The 21,835-nt window shown below is 39.6% G+C and overlaps 1 protein-coding gene across 2 annotated transcripts in view; it reads right to left on the bottom strand.

Moving 5' to 3' along the window:
• Positions 1-21,835, bottom strand: part of Smg1 (SMG1 nonsense mediated mRNA decay associated PI3K related kinase) — a 108,603-nt gene that overhangs the window by 42,260 nt on the left and 44,508 nt on the right. For both annotated transcript variants that reach the window (XM_008826929.3, XM_029560539.1), the window contains 19 exons: positions 21,714-21,811; positions 20,000-20,173; positions 17,215-17,439; positions 16,163-16,264; positions 15,132-15,401; positions 11,837-11,967; positions 11,563-11,724; positions 10,761-10,879; positions 10,066-10,153; positions 9,884-9,985; positions 8,549-8,689; positions 7,855-8,054; positions 7,261-7,457; positions 6,925-7,089; positions 5,749-5,903; positions 4,088-4,230; positions 3,737-3,938; positions 1,957-2,063; positions 216-363 (listed from right to left, as the gene is read on the bottom strand). In XM_008826929.3, the coding sequence (XP_008825151.1) occupies positions 216-363; positions 1,957-2,063; positions 3,737-3,938; positions 4,088-4,230; positions 5,749-5,903; positions 6,925-7,089; positions 7,261-7,457; positions 7,855-8,054; positions 8,549-8,689; positions 9,884-9,985; positions 10,066-10,153; positions 10,761-10,879; positions 11,563-11,724; positions 11,837-11,967; positions 15,132-15,401; positions 16,163-16,264; positions 17,215-17,439; positions 20,000-20,173; positions 21,714-21,811 (2,929 nt within the window). The remainder of the gene's footprint in view (positions 1-215; positions 364-1,956; positions 2,064-3,736; positions 3,939-4,087; positions 4,231-5,748; positions 5,904-6,924; positions 7,090-7,260; positions 7,458-7,854; positions 8,055-8,548; positions 8,690-9,883; positions 9,986-10,065; positions 10,154-10,760; positions 10,880-11,562; positions 11,725-11,836; positions 11,968-15,131; positions 15,402-16,162; positions 16,265-17,214; positions 17,440-19,999; positions 20,174-21,713; positions 21,812-21,835) is intronic.

Here is a 21,835-nt window from a genome sequence, read left to right as displayed (position 1 = left end):
AATAAACCAGTTAAGATACTACCATGTGGCATCAAAAGTTGGGTGGATTAAGAAGTAGCCTGCTCTATGGTAGAAGGATAAAAGCAAGGAAGACACTGCTTTGGGGGTTTTTATACTTAGTTTCAAAGTATATGTAGCACTTAGTGATCTAGCAACTGTTCTTCCACAGTACTCGCCCCCCATGACATGCATTACCTCACCAAGATTACACTTACTCAGTTATGGACTGCCACTTCTGATCTTGTTCCATATGGTTTAATGCTGTTGCCAAAAAAACAGAACTTCTCAACAACTGAATTTCAATGGATTTCTGTAGTTCCCGTGGATCTGGACTTAACATGTTAGGAAGCAGTTTTTTCATATCTAAAGAAGTTAAATAAATTTTATTAAGGTAATTTTTTTGGGGGGGAGGGGTTGTTGTCTTGTTTTTATTTTTTGACACAGGGTCTCCCTGTATCCTCTGCTGGCCTGGAACTCCCTATGTAGACCAGGGTGGCCTCACAGAGATCCACTTGCCTCTGCCTGCCACATACTGGGATTAAAGGAATGTGCCACAATACCCGGCAATTTGTTTTTAATGTACAAGAGTGGTAACATGTTTGCAATATTTAATAAAATAATTATAATCAATAAACACGTTTCATTTAGTTGACAGCTAAACATTATTTTTCAACTTTTTTTTTTGGCCTTTTTGAGAAAGGGTCTCCCTATAGCCCCACCTGTCCTGGAACTCACTATGTAGACCAGGCTGGCCTTGAACTCTTTCCACCTGCCTCTGCCTCCCGCATGCTGGGATTAAAGGCGTGTGCCACCACGCCCAGCTATTTTTCAACTTTTTATATTCACAATTTGTTCAAAAGTTAAATAAACTTAATTCTAAAAGAGATGTAACCATTTTGAATTTACCTCCATTGTAGTTCATGAAACTTGTGCTTATTGATTTAATCAGGGGCTATGCATGCCAGAGGTCAACCTCAGGGATTAACTCCTTAGATGCTATCCTTCTTGTGAGACAGGGTCTCTCATTAGCCTGGAGCTTACTAGGCTAGGCTGGTTAGCCAGTGAGTTTTAGTGATCCATCTATCTCCATCTCCCCAGCACTGGGATAACAAGCACACACATCCATTCCTGGCTTTTATTTATTTGGGGGTGGGGGTGGGATGGGGTTGAGACAGCCTCACTATGTAGCCCTAGCTGACCTGGCTATATATAGACCATCCCAAGCTGACTTAGAACTCAGAGAAATCCCTATGCCTCTGCTAAGATTAAAGGCATGCACCACCACCCATGACTGGCTTTTCAACATAGGCACTGAGGATCAAACTCAACTCCTCACACTTGTGTAGCAAGCACTGGTTGACTATAGGACCCATCTTCCCAACACCAGGCTTATTTATTGGTATGTATTTAGCCACCCCAGCAAATTTATACCAGTCAAAACCAAAAACCATTCTTTTATAAGACAATTTAAATGATTGTTAGAGATGTCAACTTGAGTTCCCTATTCAAACAGTGTATATAAACTAAGACAGTAATTCAGCACCATGGACAAGAAATAAACTGCTGTGTGGTGGCACACAACTTTGATCCCACCACTTAGGAGATAGGCAAAGAGATCTCTGAGTTCAAGGCCACCCTGGTCTACACAATTTTGGGCAGCCAGAGCCATATAGTGAGACCCTGTCTCAAAAGAAAAAACTAAGGGAAAGCCCTTTTAGTCAATCAAGTAAATCTGTACAGATTTTTACAGATTGGTTTTAATTAACTTTACTGTTTCTGGTTTGTCTCATCAACAATTAATAGTACATACAGCCCTAGATTTGCCTCATATAGACTGATTCCAGAAAATGCGCAGAAACTTAAGTTTTCTCAGTAAAATACAGTCAATCAAAGATCTTGAAACACTTGTCATGAAAAAAAAAAAACAAAAAAAACCTGAAAGTTTTTTTCAAATACCTATTTTTTCTTTTGATCCTCCAGCAAGTAGACTGTTTTCTCCTGGCAACAATTCCAACTGCTCAGTGCATTCAACAAATTCTCCAGACTCAAAACTGCTTAGTGACCTGTAATTAAAATACCTGTCAGCCTGTGTTACATACACCTTACTCAGCCTGTGGAACCATGGGAGAAACAAAAGAACAAGTACTAGAAGGGAACATTCTTCTGAAGAAGTGATTTTCAGGAGCAAAACATCATCTTGAGATGTGGCTTCCATTTAAAGCACTGAAGCTCAAGTGGCAAACAGGGAAGTCACAGCTATGACAAGGCTCCTCTGTGTCTCCTTCCTCTTTCTGTATGCTGAAGTTTGTAATCCTGGGGACCCATTAACACACGGGTAGTAGACCTCTACATTATGACTTCAACACCTTTGCTCCTCTAAGCCACTTAGCCTCACCAGCTAGGCTCACTCCCCACCTCAAAATCCTGAACCCCTGTAAGTCTCTCATCATTCAGTGGTGTGCCTCAGTACCAACTTCTTTCACTGCTGGCATCCCTCCCCTCCCCTCTCCCTCTCTTCCTCCCTTTAAGAAATGGCCCCTGAACACGTCTGAAGCTTTCCCATGGTCCTGAAGCACCAATGACAGGATGGAGGCCTTGTCATCCCAGCTCCATGCCCCTACTTTCAGATCCCTCACTCATTCTGTCTCCATTTCTACTAAGCTGCTCCTCCCAACCAGAAGGAAGACTTACTTTGACCTCCACTTTTTATCCCGAGACAGGCTCTTAGCTGGCTTGGAGCATACTGTGTAACTAAGGATGACCTCCAACTCTCCTGCCTCTACCTCCTAAATGCTGAGATTACAGGTGAGCAAACCCCACCCTAATCTTATCTACTCACCCCACCCCCTAAGCCCACTGTTTCCCTTCCTTTACCACTTAGCCTGGAATGTTTATTACCTGGCTCACCCTGAACCTGGCTCCACTCTCCATCAGTGAAACCACTGGCTTCTCAAGTGAGAACAAGTATGGGTGCTGGTGACCAACACATATACTACTCCTTTCACAACAGGGTGCTAGGTCCTCTCTCTAGTGGCAGGTTCTCCACATCCGCACTGTTATTCAGCAGTTCTACACTTTCAACTACTAACTAGATTCTCCAAAAAAAAGCAACAGACTTTAATTTCCTTTATTCTTTTTTGTTTTTAAACCCCAGTCCACTACATAAATCCCCAAACTGTCTGTACCCAACTTTAACTGCTCTCTGAAGCATGGAAAAAGTTCTTTATCCATTTCTTCAATCTGTTTTAGAGTTAGAACTCACGTTTGTTTTGTCCAGCTGTACCCCACTGCCTGTCACGTACTGTGTTCAATTACCAGAAGGCAAAGATAGTACACCAAGTCTAATGGCCTCTGCCCTTCCAGCCACGAATGTGTACAGAATGCAGTAAACCCTCAAATTTGAGTATCATGATTAACAAGAGAACAGAGGAAAGAAGGGTTTCATTTATAGGTGTTCACAAACTCTGCCCTCAATGAAACAATTTCCTTATATAGTCAATAATACTTCAGACCCTTTCTAAAGTAGTGCCATCTTCCCATACTATCTGTGAGCAAATACCTTCCTTGCCTCTAGCATTGCTTTCTTATTACAATCATGTTTATAGTGAAGGACTATTAGAAAAGCAATCTTTTCTATTAGCAGGTAAGACCAATTTTAAAGTTTCCAGCCAAGAAGGAAGACTAGCTGGGAAGAGGACTGAGAGCCCTAACAGTAAGTGGCGAACGCAGCCCTCACTTCATGTAGTTGAAGTCTGCTTTCAGGCTGAGCGAGGTGCCACTGGTGCTCTTCTTCAGGCCGTGGACTGCACTCTGCCACTCCTGCACAGCAGCCCAGTCAGCAATAGAGACATAGCACTCGCATGCCTTGTTTCCTAGGTAGTTTATGACTTCAGGGGAAGAGTCAGCTGGTTTACACAGCACAGTTTTTCTGGATTCACCTGAAAAGTATTTTATAATGTCAGAGGACAGAGACTCAGAACAACTAAACTTATTTCAAAGAGCATCAAACCCTGAAAACACAAAGTAGGATCACCTGGACAAACAAACCATAATTTCTGCATGGTATTAGCAAACACTGAATACTTACCATTCAGGGAGTGTTTGGGGCTCGCACTATTGCGTCCAGCATTGGCCAATGTGAGAACAGACTTGTCAAAGCTGGAGATGCAGCAATCAACACCCATCATGGCACATAGGTGCTCCTGGTACTCCACAGAGGCCTTTTCAAACCTTAAATGCAAATTAAAGCAATCTTATTCTAAAGAACACTAATCTCCAAAAAAATTAATGATGAGAGAATGGATTACACAATGAACTGAACCTGGACAATGAGTTAATTATTTGGAGTGAAAATCAGATCTCTTACTCAAAAATGGAAAGAAATTCAGACAGTTAAGTTTTAATAAATATTAAGAATATATAAAATAACCAGTAGAAACTACTCATACCAACTTTGATGTCCAGCAGTAAAGCATGTTCAGTATGTCCAGTTAATAGTACACTCACAAAAAAATAGTGTGCATTAAAAATTCAGGCTGTAAAATACCTAACATGGCAAAAATAATTTTTTAACATTGTTGAGTAGAAAATCAGTTGTCAAAGCCATGCACCTAAGCAGACAGATGTTTATATAGCAAGAAGGAAACCATACATGAAAGAAAATAGAGCTAAAAAGGCACATACACCAAATCCTGCAGATACCGGTAGGGATGGAATTCAAGTAGTTAGTTATTTCTACAAATTTCTAAGACCTGGTTAAATGAACACAAATGGGACATATGGTACATGTTCCTTTACCTAGAGAAACTGAATGTGTAATCCACAGGACTAACAAGCAAAAATTCTAGCAAGATACACTAACTGCACTAGAATCTGATGTTGAAGAGTCTCAATTAAAAACCATGTTTAGGGGCTGGAGAGATGCCCCAGCAGTTAAGAACACTGACTGTTCTTGCAGAAGACTCAGGTTCAAATCCCAACGCCCATATGGCAGCTAATAACTGTCCGTAACTCCAGTCCCAGGGGATCTGACAGCCTCTTCTGACCTCCACAGGCATTGCAAAACACAGGTGCTTTATCTACATGCAGGCAATACTTGCATACACATTAAATAAAAATAATAAACAAACAAACAAAAAAACATGTTTAAGGGGCTAGAGAGATGACTCAGCAGTTAAGACCACGCATGGCTCTTCCCAAAAACCCAGTTTCCAGCACTCACATCAGGCAGCTCACAATAGCCTGTCATGAGGATCTGAAACCCCCTTCTGGATTCTGTGGACCATACCCACAAATGCATACACAAAGACATAAATAAAATCTAAAAGAAACTTTTAAAATTGTGGTCAAAATCATTTATGAAACAGCTGACAAACTCGTTTTCTAGTACGATTCTCCTTACTTCCTACTTTAGCAAAGCACTCCTGCATCGCTGACAAAGAGACTAAGCCTGGCATGGTAGTACATGCCTTTAATACCTACACTCAAGAGGCAGAGGGAGAGCAGGTAGATCTCTGTGAGTTCAAGGCTGGCCTGAACTACACAGTGACATAGTGAGTTCCAGGGCAGTTAGGCATACAGAAAGACCCTGTCTCAAAAAAAAAAAACAGACTAAAGATACCAAAGATGCCTCCTACTGATTTGACCATATCAAGTTAATGCTGAAATCGGACAAAACCATTTTAACTATTACACCAAGGGATCTAATGTAAAACAACCCTACCATCCATTTCTTCCCATCTAACTTACCTCCCTTCAGCCTGCTGGGCCACTGAATTAATCCAGAGAAGGTTTTTACCAACAATGGAAGATGACCAAACAGCAATTCCCTGTATAGCTTCAGGACAATGTAGTTCACACAGTGCTTCTACCACCATCATGATGGTCACTTCCAATTCACTCCCCTGTCAACAGCAAGCAGAAAAATTAGTCACAGATCTCAACACCTCTAACTTTCAAATCTCTACTAAATTTACAACTAGAGGTCACGCTGTGTATTTAAAAGCAAATGTACTTAACTATTTTCACATTATTTAGCTTAGAGATCTCAAACACCATTGGAAAATGTGAAGAATCTTAGCAAGGTTGGTAATAGTCTCTAGTTTTCCTCAAGAAGTTATAAGGCTGGAGAGATGTCTCAACGGATAAGAGCACTGGCTGCTTTTTTAGAGGACCAGGGTTCAGGTCCCAGCACCCACGTGAAGGTTAACAATTGTTTGTAACTCCAGTTCCTGGGGATCTGACACTCTTCTGGCTTCAGTCAGGCATTGCACATACATGGTGCACTTGACACATGCAGGCAAAACACTCAGACACATAAAATAAAAACAAATTTTTAAAAACTTAAAAAAAAGTTACACTTAACCTGTAACCTCTGTAGAAATAACACTTGGAGGAAATGGAAAGAAGATTAAATAAAAGAAATGAATTAAAGAATGATTAACGTCAAGACTTTGAACAATTTATTGACATTACCTTAATGAATAAACATTCTGTTATTTTATATTCCATTATTTACTCTGAACCCAGTTAAAGGCCAAGAATTATTTAAGTATTTTCCCGCACATTATACAAATAATGTTCAGCAGGGAGTGGTGGTGCAATCCCACCACTCAGGAGGCAAAAAAAGGTGTATTTCTGTGAGCCAGCCTGGTCTACATAAGTTCCAGGCCAGGTGGAGCTACAGGGAGACCCTGTCTCAAAACAAAAATATGTTCCATAGACAAATTTCTTAAGAATGTATTCCTAAATTCCTAGCCCTTAGAATTGAGAAGTTTCTATTTTTCACGTTCTATTGGTTTTATAAAATACTCCATCAAAGTCTTGAAAATGAAGTTAACTCATTCATATATTAAATCACATCAAAGAAACCAAATCCAAGTTTATATAAACAGAGTTAGAATGCATTGCAAATCCAGCCCTTACCTGAGACAGACTATTTGTTTTCATCTCGGTAAGCAGGTCAAAGCCATGTCTTACTGTCACAGCAGGCTGGCCCGCCAACAATCCCACCCTCATGATGGAGAGGCGGATCCGAGTGAGCCAGTCTTGACAAGTTTGGCGATTGGTATAGAAAAAAGTCCTAATGACCTTTAAGAAATAAAGAGAAGACAAGCTCAGGACTGGCTTAAATTATGGTATAAGATGTCTCAAATACTTAAAAACCAAACACACACAGCTACCATGATGTCAGTGCGGCACATACCACCCAGGCTTCATGATGAGTCTGCTACAAAGCACCATCATCACACAGAAACCAACCTTGGGAGGCGATGTTAGTGCATTTGCACATCCCTCATATGCATTATACATTAATTTCTCGAGGTTTTCCAGGTACTGAAGAAGAAGAACAAGTCTAAGCTGATTGCTTCCATGGCCTTCGTCATTGTCCGCAGTGGTCCACTGACTAACATCCTGATCAGGATTTAATGTGTGAGCTGCAAGACTTCTAATGATACCTGAAAGTGAAGGCCAATAGCACTCTGAATGAAAAGGAGGCTCTAAATTAATGTGACCTAGTTTAACAAATTCATATTCATCAAGTGCCCTGTTTATATATTCATCACCAAAAGAAATAGTCAAGATGAAACCAATTTCATTTTCCAGGAAAAGAATGTTTTCTCCATACAATCCCCTAAGTTTTTAAAACCAAAACAGGTAACTGTAGGCCAATGCAATTATTCAAAGAAACCTTCTTCAAACAAGCATATTGAAAATTACTACTTAAGAAAACATCACAGAACAAAATATTCAAACATCTTTGTTTTACCAATCATAAGAAATCCATTACTTTGAAGTGAAAAGGCCTGGACAGTTATTTGCAGCACGAAGTTTAATGGCAGCAGAGCTGGTTACCTTCAATCGTCTGGAAGGTATCTTGAGCTCTGCCCAGTGGGGTTCTCAACTTGGAAAGGACAGTGAACTGCGCAGCTTCCCAAATAGCCCACTGCCAAAGGACGGCATCTGTCTTTAGAAGATTGCGGGGAATTGTTGATTGGTCACGCTTATCCAGTCTCTGGCAGCTATAGAACAATCTTTCTAACCAATTGTCCTTCCTGGGAAAAGTAGTTTCATATGTAACACACAATGACAACTTCATTTTAATCACCCTAAACAAGCTCAAGGGGAATGGGAGTAAAGAGCTACAAATTCCCACATTAAATGTCAACACCATATTCTTGCCAGTAAGATCTTATTTGGTTAAAGCAGGCTGGGGTGTGGTGTAAATGGATAATTAGGGTAAACGGCTCCTGACAATTTCGCTGCCAGGATTAATTTCAATCACTGTAACTGGGCTTCTCCAGCCCTCCCCTGAAGTGTTCAGGACACTCAGATCAGTTAGCTGTCAACCACATTTCATCACTGAGTGTTGCAGCCCATTTCTGTTTCTACAAATGCAATGCTATCTTCAAATCAATGTTCCTGCCTGTGAAAACCAAAATGAGCCACCTAAAAAGAATGTTATTTTCCACTCTGCCATTTTAACAGATATTCTCTTCAAAAATAGTCTTAAAATTACTTTTCCCTGATGATAGAGCCAGAGTCTTACCCTGTTCGGTGAGAGTTCCCATACAAAATGAAACTGATGACATCAGAGAAGTCCTGAGGGTGGAAAGTGTTACTTGGTGCTTTGCTCATGTGGCTTCTTAACGCCAGAGAAATTTCCTGAATTTCTGTGTGGTTGTTATTGCTGCAGAGAGAAAGTAGCCATTGTCACTGCAAGATGTTTTGGGTGAAGTTTAGCAGATGCTAAAAAAAAAAAAAGTTATTTCCTTACTAATTTCCATTGGAAGCAAAAAGAAAAAAATACCCAAGGCTTAAAAATGGCTAGAGCAGGGCTGGAGAGATGGCTCAGCAGTTAAGAACACTGACTGATCTTGCAGAAGACCCAGGAATCCCAGAACCCACATGGCCGCTAACAACTGTCCGTAACAGATCTCTGTGAGATTAAGGCCAGCCTGGTCTACAAAGTGAGATCCAGGCCAGCTGGAGCTACAAAGAGACCCTGTTTCAAAAAGACCAAAAGGGTGAAGATATTACTATAATTTTATAATTTTAAGGTCTTAGAAGTTTTCAAATTGTTGTTGCATACCTGTAATCCCAGAACTTGGGAAGCAGAAGGATCTAGAGTTTAAGTACAACCTGGACTACATAGTGAGACCCTCCCCCTCACCTCCAAAAAAAAAAAGGGGGGTGGGGTGGGGGCTAGAGAAATGGCTCAGTAATTAAGAGCACTGGCTATTCTTGCAGAGGACCTGGGTTCAGTTCCCAGCATCTACATGGTGGCTAACAACCATCCATAACTCCAGTTCCTGGGGATCTAACGCCCTTTTTTGGTCTCTGCAGGCACTGTACACATATAATGGACTTACATACATGTAGGCAAAACACCCAAGTAATAAAAATAAATTTTTAAATTTTTAATAAAAATAAAAAGGAGAAGGGGTGTAGGCGAGCACTGGGGATATAGCTCAGTTGTGGTAGAATGCTTGCTTAGCATGCACAAAGCCCTAAGTTCGATCTCAGCAGCAGATATACTGGACATAGTGATGCACACCTATATCCTCAAACTCTGGGGGAAGGCGGGGGGATCAGAAGTTCAAGGTCATTCTAGGTTACACAGCAAAATTAAAAGCAATAAAAAAATACAGTTTAAATACTACTAAAAATACATTTTTGGCACTACATGAATTATTCTATACTAATTACTATGAGATTAAAGCTCATAAAAATAAATTTTACCCTCAGATATATTCAATCACTAAGAGATATCATACAAGACATAAAAGTGACACACTAACACGGCATTTTGTACTTCCCTAAGGTAAGCAATTACAAGGTACTAATATGGTGGTGAAGACATAGTAATCCATAACATTTATACCTTAGTACAATATCTAAAGGAATTGACTTCAACAGCTTTCCAAAGGCCTGTCGAATACGAGTTCCACTGTGGACAAGCTGAACACGGCAGACATCAACACATCTATGAAAAATAAAATAAAGTGTGGAAGCAGTCTCATGCCATTAAAGCCAGAGTCAAAAGACACGGTCACTTATCCATACCTGTGCAACAGATCATCCGGCAAGGAAGAAGACAGAGCATGTAGACTGCTGCACGCTTGCAAACAAATATTCACATCTTCAGTAAGAGCTATAAAAACGAAGTTACTTTCAGTTTGACCAGACACACCTTATTGCCAGTCTGTCATAATGTTCTGAGCCCACTCATTCATCCATTCATCAAATAGGGAGTAACTACTACTATGGACTGAGCACTCTTGCCTAGAATCCTCATTAGCAGTTAACACCTGGGAAAATAATACATTCAACAAAACTTCTTAAGTTAATGAGCCTTCATACAAACCTTCTGAGGGAATATTTGCAAGTTCATGGATTCAATAAGGTTGAAAATGTTACAATCCCTTCAACAGGTTTTTTTATCTTTTTGAGACAGGGTCTCCCCATAGCCCCAGTTTGCCTGGAACTCACTATTTAGATCAGGCTGGCCTTGAATTCAAAAAGATCCACTTGCCTCTGCCTCAAGAGTGCTGGAATTAAAGGCATGCACCACCACACCCGGCTCAACAATTTGTTTTGAACACTATGAGAAAGAAGTACTTAAAGCTACTGTGCATCTATCACCAAAATAAGAACTATACCTCTCAAGTCAGGGAACATGCTGACATAATAACCTTTTCCCATTACCAAATATTCTTTTTTAAAGGGCAATTAAAAAAAATAAAACATCAGTTTCTTACTGTTGGCTAAAAGGCCTTTGGAAAATTTATGAAAAGACGGAAGAGAAAATAAAGGTGCATATGTTTCTGACTTCTTCATTAAAAGAGCCACTTCCAAAGCCCAAGTCATTAACAGTTTCCTGAAACACAAAATAGTTTATTTTTATATTTAGAAAGGAAACACACACACACACACACACACACACACAACAAAAACCTTCTTATATCACTTTTTATTTTATTTATTTATTTATTTATTTATTTGGTCTTTCTGAAACAAGAGTTTCCCTGTAGTCCCAGATGGTCTAGAACTCGTATCCACGTGCCTCTGCCTTACACTGCTGGAACACTACAAGCAGTAAAAAATAAAAGCTGTGGCTGGAGAGCTGGCTTAGTGGTTAAGAGCACATACTGCTCTTACAGAGAACCTGAGTTCAGTTCCCAGTTATCGATAATGGGTGGGCTCACAACCACCTGTGCCTCTATCTCCAGAAGCCACAGCCTCAAAGGGCACCTACACTCACATGTACATATCCAGACACAAACCCAAAAGAGCACACAATTAACAATAAAATCTAAAATAAAATGAAAACTGAAACTACAGAAATTTGTATATATCATATTCCTGAAAAATGGCACGATGTCTTTGAAAAAGGGATTCACAAAGTAGGGTTAATTACAGCAACATATAAAGATCAAGTAAGAAAATCAAATTATGAAACATTTCATAATAAAGAAACTGTAACTGACACTTTTAGCCTCTAATTATAAAGGAGAATTAATAATTTCAGGAAATCAGTTTTATAAAAAATTACTTAGGTACCTGGTATCCTGGTTAAGATTATCTTTCTTTAGTAATAGTCCCAAAAGATTTAATATAATTGAGAAATGTTTCTTTGTAGCTGTAGTTACAGTACTAATCACGGCACCATCAAATAAAGAAGGGGATGAAGAGCTAAGACTACTTGATATGAAGTGATCGTGCCTGAAAAACAAAGAAAAGATCACCTGTTCACCTTTAATCAAAAGAAGGCAGCAAATTCAAGAAACAAAACATTTCCTATTTTCTTCTTTTGAAGGATTTGTAAGCATAGTACCTGGTACAATGAGAATACAGCGTGTAGAGGACTGCATACTGAATGGCAGGGAAGTGAACAGCCAGGTCACTATGAACAATCATCAGATTCTTACTCAGAAGTGCAAACACAGTGGGAGACAGTGCCCACATCTGCCGAGGTAGAAAAAGACCGTGTATTAATGGCTCCTCCAAAATATACACAGCATACAAACAGTTCATCCTTTAGAATCAAGTATGCTCAGACAATCTTAATTTAAAAGACGGGCTGGAGAGATGGCTCAGCAGTTAAGAACACTGGCTGTTCTTGCAGAAGACAAGGGTTCAAATCCTAGCACCCACATGGCAGCTAACAACTGTCCGTAACTCCAGTTCCAGGGGATCCAACAGCCTCTTCTGTCCTCTGCGGGCACTGCAGGACACGGGTGCACTTACCTACATGCAGGCAATGCACATATACACATAAAAATAATAAATAAAATTTTTTTAAAAATTAAAAGATAGATTAAGTTTTGGAAACAATCCAATACACTAAACCTGGGGTATTCAGCAAACACTTTCTTAAATTAAAACAGTCAGGGGGCTGGAGAGATGACTCAGTGGTTAAGAACACTGGTTGTTCTTACAGAAGACCCCGGTTCGAATCCCAGCATCCACATGGCAGCTAACAACTGTCTGTAACTCCAGTTCCAAGGGATCTGACAGCCTCTTCTGTCCTCCGTGGGCATTGTACAGCACAGGCGCACTTACCTACATGCAGGCAATACACGCATACACATTAAATTAAAAAATAATAAAATATTTAAATTGAAACAGTCACTCTTACATTTTGCATACTGCCGTAATCTGGCAATTCTTCAATTCTGCCACAGCAGTGAGGTGACAGCCATAACCAAAACATAGGAATAACTGGCTGCTCCCCAATACGACTTTCTTTACAAAAACAGGCACACAGTGACAATGTTCATATAATACTGAGTTTATCAATCACTGAACAGCAAACTTTAGGAATTGGATGGTATATAATTATACTTCAATGAAGCACAATTAAACTTGGTGCATAGGCCTGTCTCCTGACCTCTGCCCTAAGCTAAGTCCTTTGTACCCTCTGGTACAGTAAGCCTGCATTTTATCAATTTTCCACAGACAGTTATGATGAGAAATCCTGTTCAATGAGAAAGCCAGAACATCCTACCACTCTGTGCCTTATGCACACTTTCATTTCCCTTTCCACTAAAACACACTGATCCACCTGACTGTCCGATCTGTTGTTGCTCTTTCTTATTCCCAGACTGCCGGAAATAAGCCTCCTCCAATCTACATAAAACATGGAATTCTTCAAAATCCAGTCTTCATTGTGGAAAGAAGGAGGTTTCTACAGACTTCAAATGTGAGATGACAGGAGTAAGGCAGGCGGCTAAGAACAGTTTAAGTACTTTGATGGCACAAGACGGGAAAAGCAAGTAGCAAATTGCAGGTGAGTCAGGCTTCACAGTGAGACCCTGTCTCAAAAGACAAAAAGCAGTGCCACTTGAAATTTATTCCATCATTTTATTTATTTGTGATGCTGGGACTTAATCCAGGGCAAGCATTTTGCCACAAGTTATATTCCCAGCTTTTTTTCTCCTTTATCTTTTCTGGGTATTATCTATGTGAGTGTGGAGGCCAGAGGTCAATCTCAGGCAAAGTCAATCTCAGGCAAAGATTAAGTCTTGTTTTTTGAGACAGACTCTCTCACTGGGAACTACAATCCACCTTTTAGTTTTGGGCTGGGTGGCCAGCAAGCCTCAAGGATCTACCTAGGATTAGAAATACATAACATCTCTCCCAGCTTTTTACATGGACACTGGGGACTGAACTCAGGTGCTCACAATCGCATAGCAAGCATTTTATGGACTGAGCTATCTTTCGAGCCTTCGCTTTTTTGTTTTTAATTAGACATGACAATGGGCTTTATTATGGTATTTTCATATGTATACATTATGTATTTTGATCATACTGACCACTCCATTTCCCTCTTTGGTTCTCCTTGAACTCCTACCTGATCCTCTTCCTCTTCTCAACAATTCCACTATTCCATCTCTCTCTCTCTCTCTTTCTTTCTTTCTTTCTCTCTCTCTCTCTCTCTCTCTCTCTCTCTCTCTCTCTCATCTCTATCTCTATCTTTATCTCTATCTCTGTTCTAGTAACCCAATGAATTAAGATTGCTTACAGGAGCAGGAGCACCCTACCAGTGGCTACACCACTGACAAAAAACTCTCCCTCCCCCATCAATTGTTAATTCTGTGTAAATCCTCAGAAAAAAACTTTTTCTCTTTTTTATGACATGGTCTCAATATACAGAACTAATATCTAGTTATAGGCTGGCCTGGACTCTCAATCCTCCTGCCTCAGCCTACTGGTTGCTAGGATTATAAGCATGAACCACTAGATCTACCCCCAATTTCTTTTTCTATTTATTTTATTATTTTAAATTATGTTATGTGTGTGCCCATGCTCGTGTGGATGCCTGCCCAAGGCCAGAGGCTTCAGATCCCCCTCAAGTTGGAGCTACAGGCAGTTTTTTAATGTGGGTGCTAGGTACAGAACTCAAGTCCTCTGCAAGAACAGTATAGTGTGCACTCTGAACTGCTGAGCCATCTCTTCAGCACAACACACACCCCTCCCCCACTCTGTACCCTTTAAGTAAACATAAACTAAAAAAGATAAATCTTTTTTTCTTTCAAAATCAAGAATTATAAGCCGGAGCTGGGGAAATGATTTCATCAGTAGAGTGCTGCGACACAATGAGGATAGGAGTTCAGATCCCGAGTCTATAAAGCCAGGCATGGGTCTCACCCATCTGTAATCCCAGCACTAGGGAGGCAGAGATGAACAGATCCCTCAGGCTCTTGGCTAGTTAGCTAGCAACCCATAAACTATAGGTTCAATGAGAGAGAGCAACTGAAGAAGACCCCCATATGCTCATGTGTGTGCAACATATACACACAAAGAAAACACATGACAGGCCATGCCTGTAATCCTAGGAGATAGAGGCAAAAGGATTACAGCAAGTTCAAGATCAGCCTAGTATACATAGTTAAGACCCTATCTCATTAGAGAGGGGTGGTGCAGGGGAGGGAAGAAGAGTTAGCCACGGACCAATCATCCCAGCCAGGAGTGGTGGGGTGTGCCTATGAGCCCAGAGCTCCAGAGGCTGGAGCAAGAAGACAATGACTCTAAGGTCTGTTGGGGCTACAGAGCAGGATGGTGTCTCAAAACGAAAACAACAATCCAAACACCAAAAAATAAGAAAGTTCTTACAGTTAAAGACTCACCCCAATTAATGAGTTTTTGGCATTTCCAACTGTAGTCAGAGCACTGAGATCAAATATAACTACAAAGTTTGCGTTATCTACATTGAATACGTGATTCTTAAAAGCCTCGTGTCTTATTTCAGAACAGGCATCAGGCAGTTGGAGACTACGTAGCAGATCATTTAGGGCACAAGTCATTTCTCCTAAAATTAACTTATAGGCAGTCTCCAGAACAGGAATATTCTTTAGGCTGAGCACTGCTTGATAAACAGCATGGGCTACAGCAACAACCTGGAAAAGAGAAAATTCAGGGAAGTGATAACAAATTACTATCTTCAGTGAACCGGGGAGGCAACTCAATTCAAGACTGAGCTAGCCATGGTCCAGAAGACCCACGAGTTCAATTTTTAAAAGATAAATGTTAAGGGCCAGGCATGGTGGCACATGCCTTTAATCCCAGCACTAGGGAGGCAGAGGCAGGCGGATCTTTGTGAGTTCAAGGCCAGCCTGGTCTACATATTGAGTTCCATGACAGCTGGGGCTACAGGGAGACCCTGTCTGAAAAAGACCAAAAAAAAAAAAGATTAAGGAATCTATATAACATAGGTATACTATTAATGAGCTTTTTAAACAAAGCTCTCTAGCATTATTACAAATAAGGAACACTCTAAATTAAAGTTCCTAATATGAAATTTCTCAGGGGGCCTTTTTTTTAAAAAGGCAGTATCAACACACACATATACAAATAGCAGCTTAAGACAGATTTTTCCCATATCTACCTAGAAAATCAATCTGGAGTGGGTTAAGAATTAAGTCATTCTTATTTTTAATATATGTAGACTTCTAAATTTGTAACTTCAGAAATATATCTGTCTCTTTGCCTTTATAGAATGTACTAAAATCAATTTAGTAAAAAAATGGCTACTTTGAAGATTATCAGGTACCTCATTCAATGAAGGTACTTCGTATGATAATCAAGTATTAACCAAAAGCAATCACTGCAATCACTTTATACTCAAAATCAAGTATCACTTCACCGACATATCACTTACCTCTTTTTCTTTATGGTACCGTAAAAATAGTAGTTTGGATGATGGTATAAAAAGCTTTTCTACAAATGATGATGGGAGTTTTGTATTTATCTGCTCGACAATCTAAAAAAACAAAAATTCAAAATAACCTTATTCAACTTTAAAAAAGACACAGAAGAACCGTAAGTGCATATTGCTAAATGAACAAAAGTCAATTTTTTTTAAATACTTTTATTTTTTATGTGTACAAATATATTGCCTGCATGTATGTGAGTGTACCCATGCCGTGCAATGCCGCGGAGGTCAGAAGAGGACTTCGGATTCCCCTGGAACTGGAGTTAATCATGATTCATAGCCGCTATGTGGATGCTGGGAATCAAACCCGGGTCCTCGGCAAGAGCAGTCGGTGCTCTTAGTGCTCTTAACAGCTGTGTCATGTCTCACCCCCCAAAAGTCAATCTTAAAACGAGTGCATAATTAGCACTGTCAACTACATAGCCGTCTATAAAAGGCAAAATGGAGACAGTAAAAAGATGAGAGGTTCTTTAAAAATAATACAGCTGGATGAAGGGTAAGAAGGCAGTCGACAGCTGATATAAAGCCACACGGGCCCTGTGCTTCTAATTACACAAGTTAAGTACTCAGTATGAAGACTCTGCTGTATTTTATATGTGCCTTACAATGTCCGTAATAAAAGGGGACAGTTATTTCTAAGAAATTAAAGGAATAAGACTCATAAAAGAAGCTCTGAGAAAATATAAGTGGGTCTTTTGAAGTACTTTTTCCCGTACAGAACAGAACTTAGCAGGGGCACTACTGAATCTGAGGTAAAAGAGAATTGTGTATCAAAAGCTATATTAAAATGAGCTATCAAACACTAAATCAATAATAGAACAAAAACATACTAGATTATAAAAGATCAAGCAATGAATTCTTAAAAAACAAAAAAAAAGCAAGCCCTTAATTTAAAAAAACGCAAGCAAAGCTCTTCAATTCTTCCACATCAATTTAAATTCAAGAGCCTACATATAAATCAATAATTTAAAAACAACAAAAAGGAATAATTCACATACCAATGTGAGCAAATTCAAGACTGAGATGATATAATCGGTACCACAAGTCTGGCAATTCTCCAGTTGATCTAATCCATATGTAATGACCATGTCACAATGTATACTCATGCTAGGATCCAAGCTGCCGAGCAAAACACCAACACACTCATTAGCAGCTGTCAACACAGCCTCAGAAAAAAACACTTGGTTTGCAGCCGTCACACATCTCATTACTCTGTATAGAACCTGCAAATGGGGAAAACAAGCAGCTTTTAAAAAAAAATTTACATGTTTTTCACAAGAAAATATTTTCTACTTAATGCATCTTCAACACAAAATTAACTGTCTTCTAGTAGTCTTTTGTTGTTTGGGGGATATTTTTGCCTGAGATGTAACCCAAGGCTGCCTCAAGTGCTAGGATCACAGACATACACCACCAAACAGCTAAGAGTCATTGCTCTACTTCTCCGTACCTAATAATCAGGGCATCTATAATACAATATGCAAAAATGATCTTGGCTTTAAAAAAATGCCGAAGTACTAATGTGACAGGAAATGGAATTTATCATCCTCCATTTCACTTATACTCTCTTCATCTCTCCCAACATTATTAAATGGCTGAAGCTTTATTTCTCTATATAATTACAATATACAACAGAGCTTAAAAGACTAAGAGCACCAGCAAAGAGCATAAGGATATCCCGTTCACACCTACTGAAATGCAGCTCTTGAGCTTTTAACAATCTTTTAAAAGTAAATGCTCGAGTCACTTTACGCTAATACCAAAGTTAATGTACAGAAGATAGAAGCCAAGTACTCTAATCCAGCCGTGGATGTTATCTTTCAAAAGATAAGCTCTCCAAAGTTTACAGTGTAATACCTACTAAGGATTATGAAAACCAGATGATTTCACACTCTCTCTCTCTCTCTCTCTCTCTCTCTCCCTCCCTCCCTCCCTCCCTCCCTCCCCACTACACTCTACTACATTTCTGTACTAAGTTTCTAATAAAAAATAACATTTAATCAGAACAAGTTGATGCTACAAAATATCATAGTTAATCAACAATATGAATGGGCTTTTCTTTAAAACCTACAGGTAAATTTTGTGTTATTCACAAAAGCCAAAACTGACGGCTTCATAAAATATTTAGTACATAACTACTCTGAGTAATGATTATGTTCTTTTCTGTTTCCTTTATATTGTGAGTCAACTGCCTTTATTTCGACTCCACCACTCTTTTTAAGTAATAAAAAGGAAATAAAGAAATTAAGCCATTTTGATCAGGTTTGAATTATCAGCATGCAGGCTTAGCTAGTTATCTTGATAATCTAGTATTTCTGATTCACAACTGACTTACCAAGATTACATAAATAATACCCTACTCTCCTTAGCATTGTATTTTAAATAAATGCTCCTAAATGATAGCACTGTATGTAAACACTGGAATACTGCAATTATGAAGACTGAATCTTCCCTTATCATACATGCACCTCCCTTCATGCTCCAGATAGTTTATAGGGCTTATTTCTCCTGTTAAACTGCAACACTCACTGCACTTTTCTAAAGCTACGCTAATGTTTGGGAGCTGCTCAAGTACGGTAATCTGATCACCTCTCTAGCCTCAGACCACTACATATTCTAAATTACCCTGTATTTATTTCTAATAGCCTAACATTAAAGAATATACAAACACGTGATTCGTGAATTTCATCTTGTCATGCTCAAAGAAAATGACCTGTTTTTGTCACTGTGCTGGGGATAGAATCCAGGGCCTCCATGTAAGGCAAAGGCTCTACCACGAACTACACATCCAACCCAAAAATTACCTTCTGAGGCTTTCTCTATTTTGTGTCATTCTTAATATGTTGAAAAATTAAAAGGAAGCAGTATACGCCTTTAACCCCAGCACTTGGGAGGCAGAGGCTGGTGGATCTCTGTGATTCTGAGGCCAGCCAGGGTTACACAGTGAGACCTTATCCAGAGGGCAGGAGGGAGGCTAAAAGGACCATCATTTTGGTTTTTTTTTTTTGGTCTTTTTGAGACAGGGTCTCCCTGTAGCCCCAGCTGTCCTGGAACTTACTATGTAGACCAGGCTGGCCTTGAACTCACAGAGATCCGCATGCCTCTGCCTCTTTGCTGGGATTAAAGGCATGCACCACCCGCACCCAGCTTAAGACTCAAATTTTTTAAAGAAAAATATCCGTATTAAAAAAATTTTATGGATTTTATGGGGCTGGAGAGATGGCTCAGGGGTTAAGAACACTAGTTGTTCTTGCAGAAGACCCAGGTTCGAATCCCAGCATCCACATGGCAGCTAACAACTGTCTGTATCCCCAGTCCCAGGGGAGCCTCTTCTGACCTTCGCAGGCATAGCATGACATGGGTGCACTGACCTACATGCAGGCAACACACGAATACACGTAAAATAAAAAATAAATTAAAAAAAAAATTTTATGTATTAAAATTTTTTTTAAATGGGATCAGAGATAAAGCTCAGTGCAGAAGTTGTGCAGAGACCTAGATTCAGTCCTCAGTACCACAAAAATATGAAAATAAAAGCTCATGGATCTATGACAGACCTCTTTGAAGAAAATTTTGTGAGTGGCCCTTCTTTCGTAAGGTGAGGGTTAAAGGATGATGGGATGTCAGGTTTCCCTACTTCACTGCTAAGCAAGTAACCAGACACAAACACAACTAACATATTAAACAAAGAAGGGTTAATATATCACAGTGCACTGGGTACAGGAGGCATTCACAATACAACTTGGTTCTTGAAAGACACTGCAAAGTCCTAAAGACACTTACATCTGTGACATATGCCTCAGTAATTGGTGGACCCCGAATTGGGCTGAAGCGTTCCCCAATGCTCCTCACCACAGTACTGAACACCCGAAGAAGTGCTGCCAGCTTTGGTAATGACACTGATGGAGGAGGAACATCTTCATCCACTGACTCCCCAGAGGCCACATGGCTGAGATCCTAGAAGGGAATTCACAGCATTCTTTATTTAAGTAGTACACTAAAAGGTTTTTTTGTTTTGTTTTGGCTTTGCTTCTATCCAGTAGAAATCAGGACTCAAACCCCGGGTCTTGCACATACTAGGCACTCTACAATGAGCCATATCCCCCCCAATCCCTATTTCTTTAAAATCTCTACTCTCCAACACTTTTAACTGAGATAGAGTCTCCCTATGTTGCACACACTGGTCTTGAACACATGAGCTCAAGTGATTCTTTTATCTCAGCTTCCAGAGTAGCTAAGACTACAGATACCCAATAAGCCTCCCCATTTTTAAGTGAATTAACATTAGAACAGATTTTTACAAATTAAGAGCTGGGCATGGTGGTGCACACCTTTAATCCCAGCACTTGGGAGACAGAGCTAGGTGGACCTCTGTGAGTCAGTCTGGTACATACTCAGTTCCAGGCCAGATGGGGCTATAGGGAGACCCTGTCTCAAAAAGCGAAGAAAGAAAGAGAGGGGAGGGGAGGGGAGAGAAAGAAATTCTAATACAAATAATAATTACTAAAATTTTGTCACTCCTAAATTGGTTTTCTACTAAAATCTCATTCTACATAATTTTTGACCAAAAAATTAAGAAATAAATACACAAATATTATGCACACAGAAGCAAAGAACATGGCTAAAAAAAATTTAATACCTATTAGGCCAGCCTCTAATCTAGTTGAAAAATTAAGGCATATTCAAAAGAAAGGAATGGTTACCGCTGGGATGTTAGAATCAGTATATTTCTATAGATAATTCGGCATCAAATAAATAATAGAAGGGAAGTATGTCTACCAACTGATCAGCTATAAAGATGGGTCAGAAAAAAAAAAAAAAAAGACATTCTAAATGTGAGGGCAGGGGGGAAGATTTTCGGGTTTTTTCCTAAGAGAAAACAAACACATCAGTAAAGTAGCAGGAAAGCTAAAAGTAGCAAAGGACCAAACAAACAAACAAACAAAAAAATCTCAGTATTTGGATTGGCCTTAAACATCAAACAAGAATCATAGTATGCATAAAATGAGATTCCACAGGAAACAGCACAGGCTTAAGGCATGGCAATGATGCCAGGAGCACCAAGGGCAGAGCTTCAGCAGCACCTCAGAGCTGCCACACTGCAGGCAGCTGTACCCAGTGCAGGGGAGCCAGAGCCTATCCTCCAAAGCCTCTGGACACTAGGGCAGGAGCTTTGCGGGATTTCCATTTTCACACAGCATCAATTTGTCTTATTTTTAAGATTCTTTTGCACACAGAGAGAGAGAGAGAGAGAGAGAGAGAGAGAGAGAGAGAGAGAGAAATGACTATGGAACATGCTTTCAACAAAAATACCAGATACCTAAAAATTTTCCTGGTAATTTATAAAGATCTAAAAACAAAATCTCACTACAGTCTTATGATTTCTGCTTAAATATGAAGATTGTCTGAATTATTAAAATAAATCTAGTGCTGTTGAAACTTTTCATACTTTCCTTAGCTATCACTTTTAGAAACAACTTTCACTTTCTTAACCCACCTCAGCATAGGCCTCCATGTCTTCTAGAAACTGACCAAGAAGAGTGGTAGAGAAAGCAAGATCAGCTACCCAAAACGGCTCCAAACTCTGTAACCACCCTTGGCATCATGGAAGAAATTTTG

The sequence above is a fragment of the Nannospalax galili genome, unplaced genomic scaffold (genome assembly GCF_000622305.1).
Source record: "Nannospalax galili isolate Female #2095 unplaced genomic scaffold, S.galili_v1.0 scaffold172, whole genome shotgun sequence".
Lineage (NCBI taxonomy): Eukaryota > Metazoa > Chordata > Mammalia > Rodentia > Spalacidae > Nannospalax > Nannospalax galili.
Note: the sequence above shows the minus strand (reverse complement) of the source record. Positions and strands in the feature narration are given on the sequence as shown.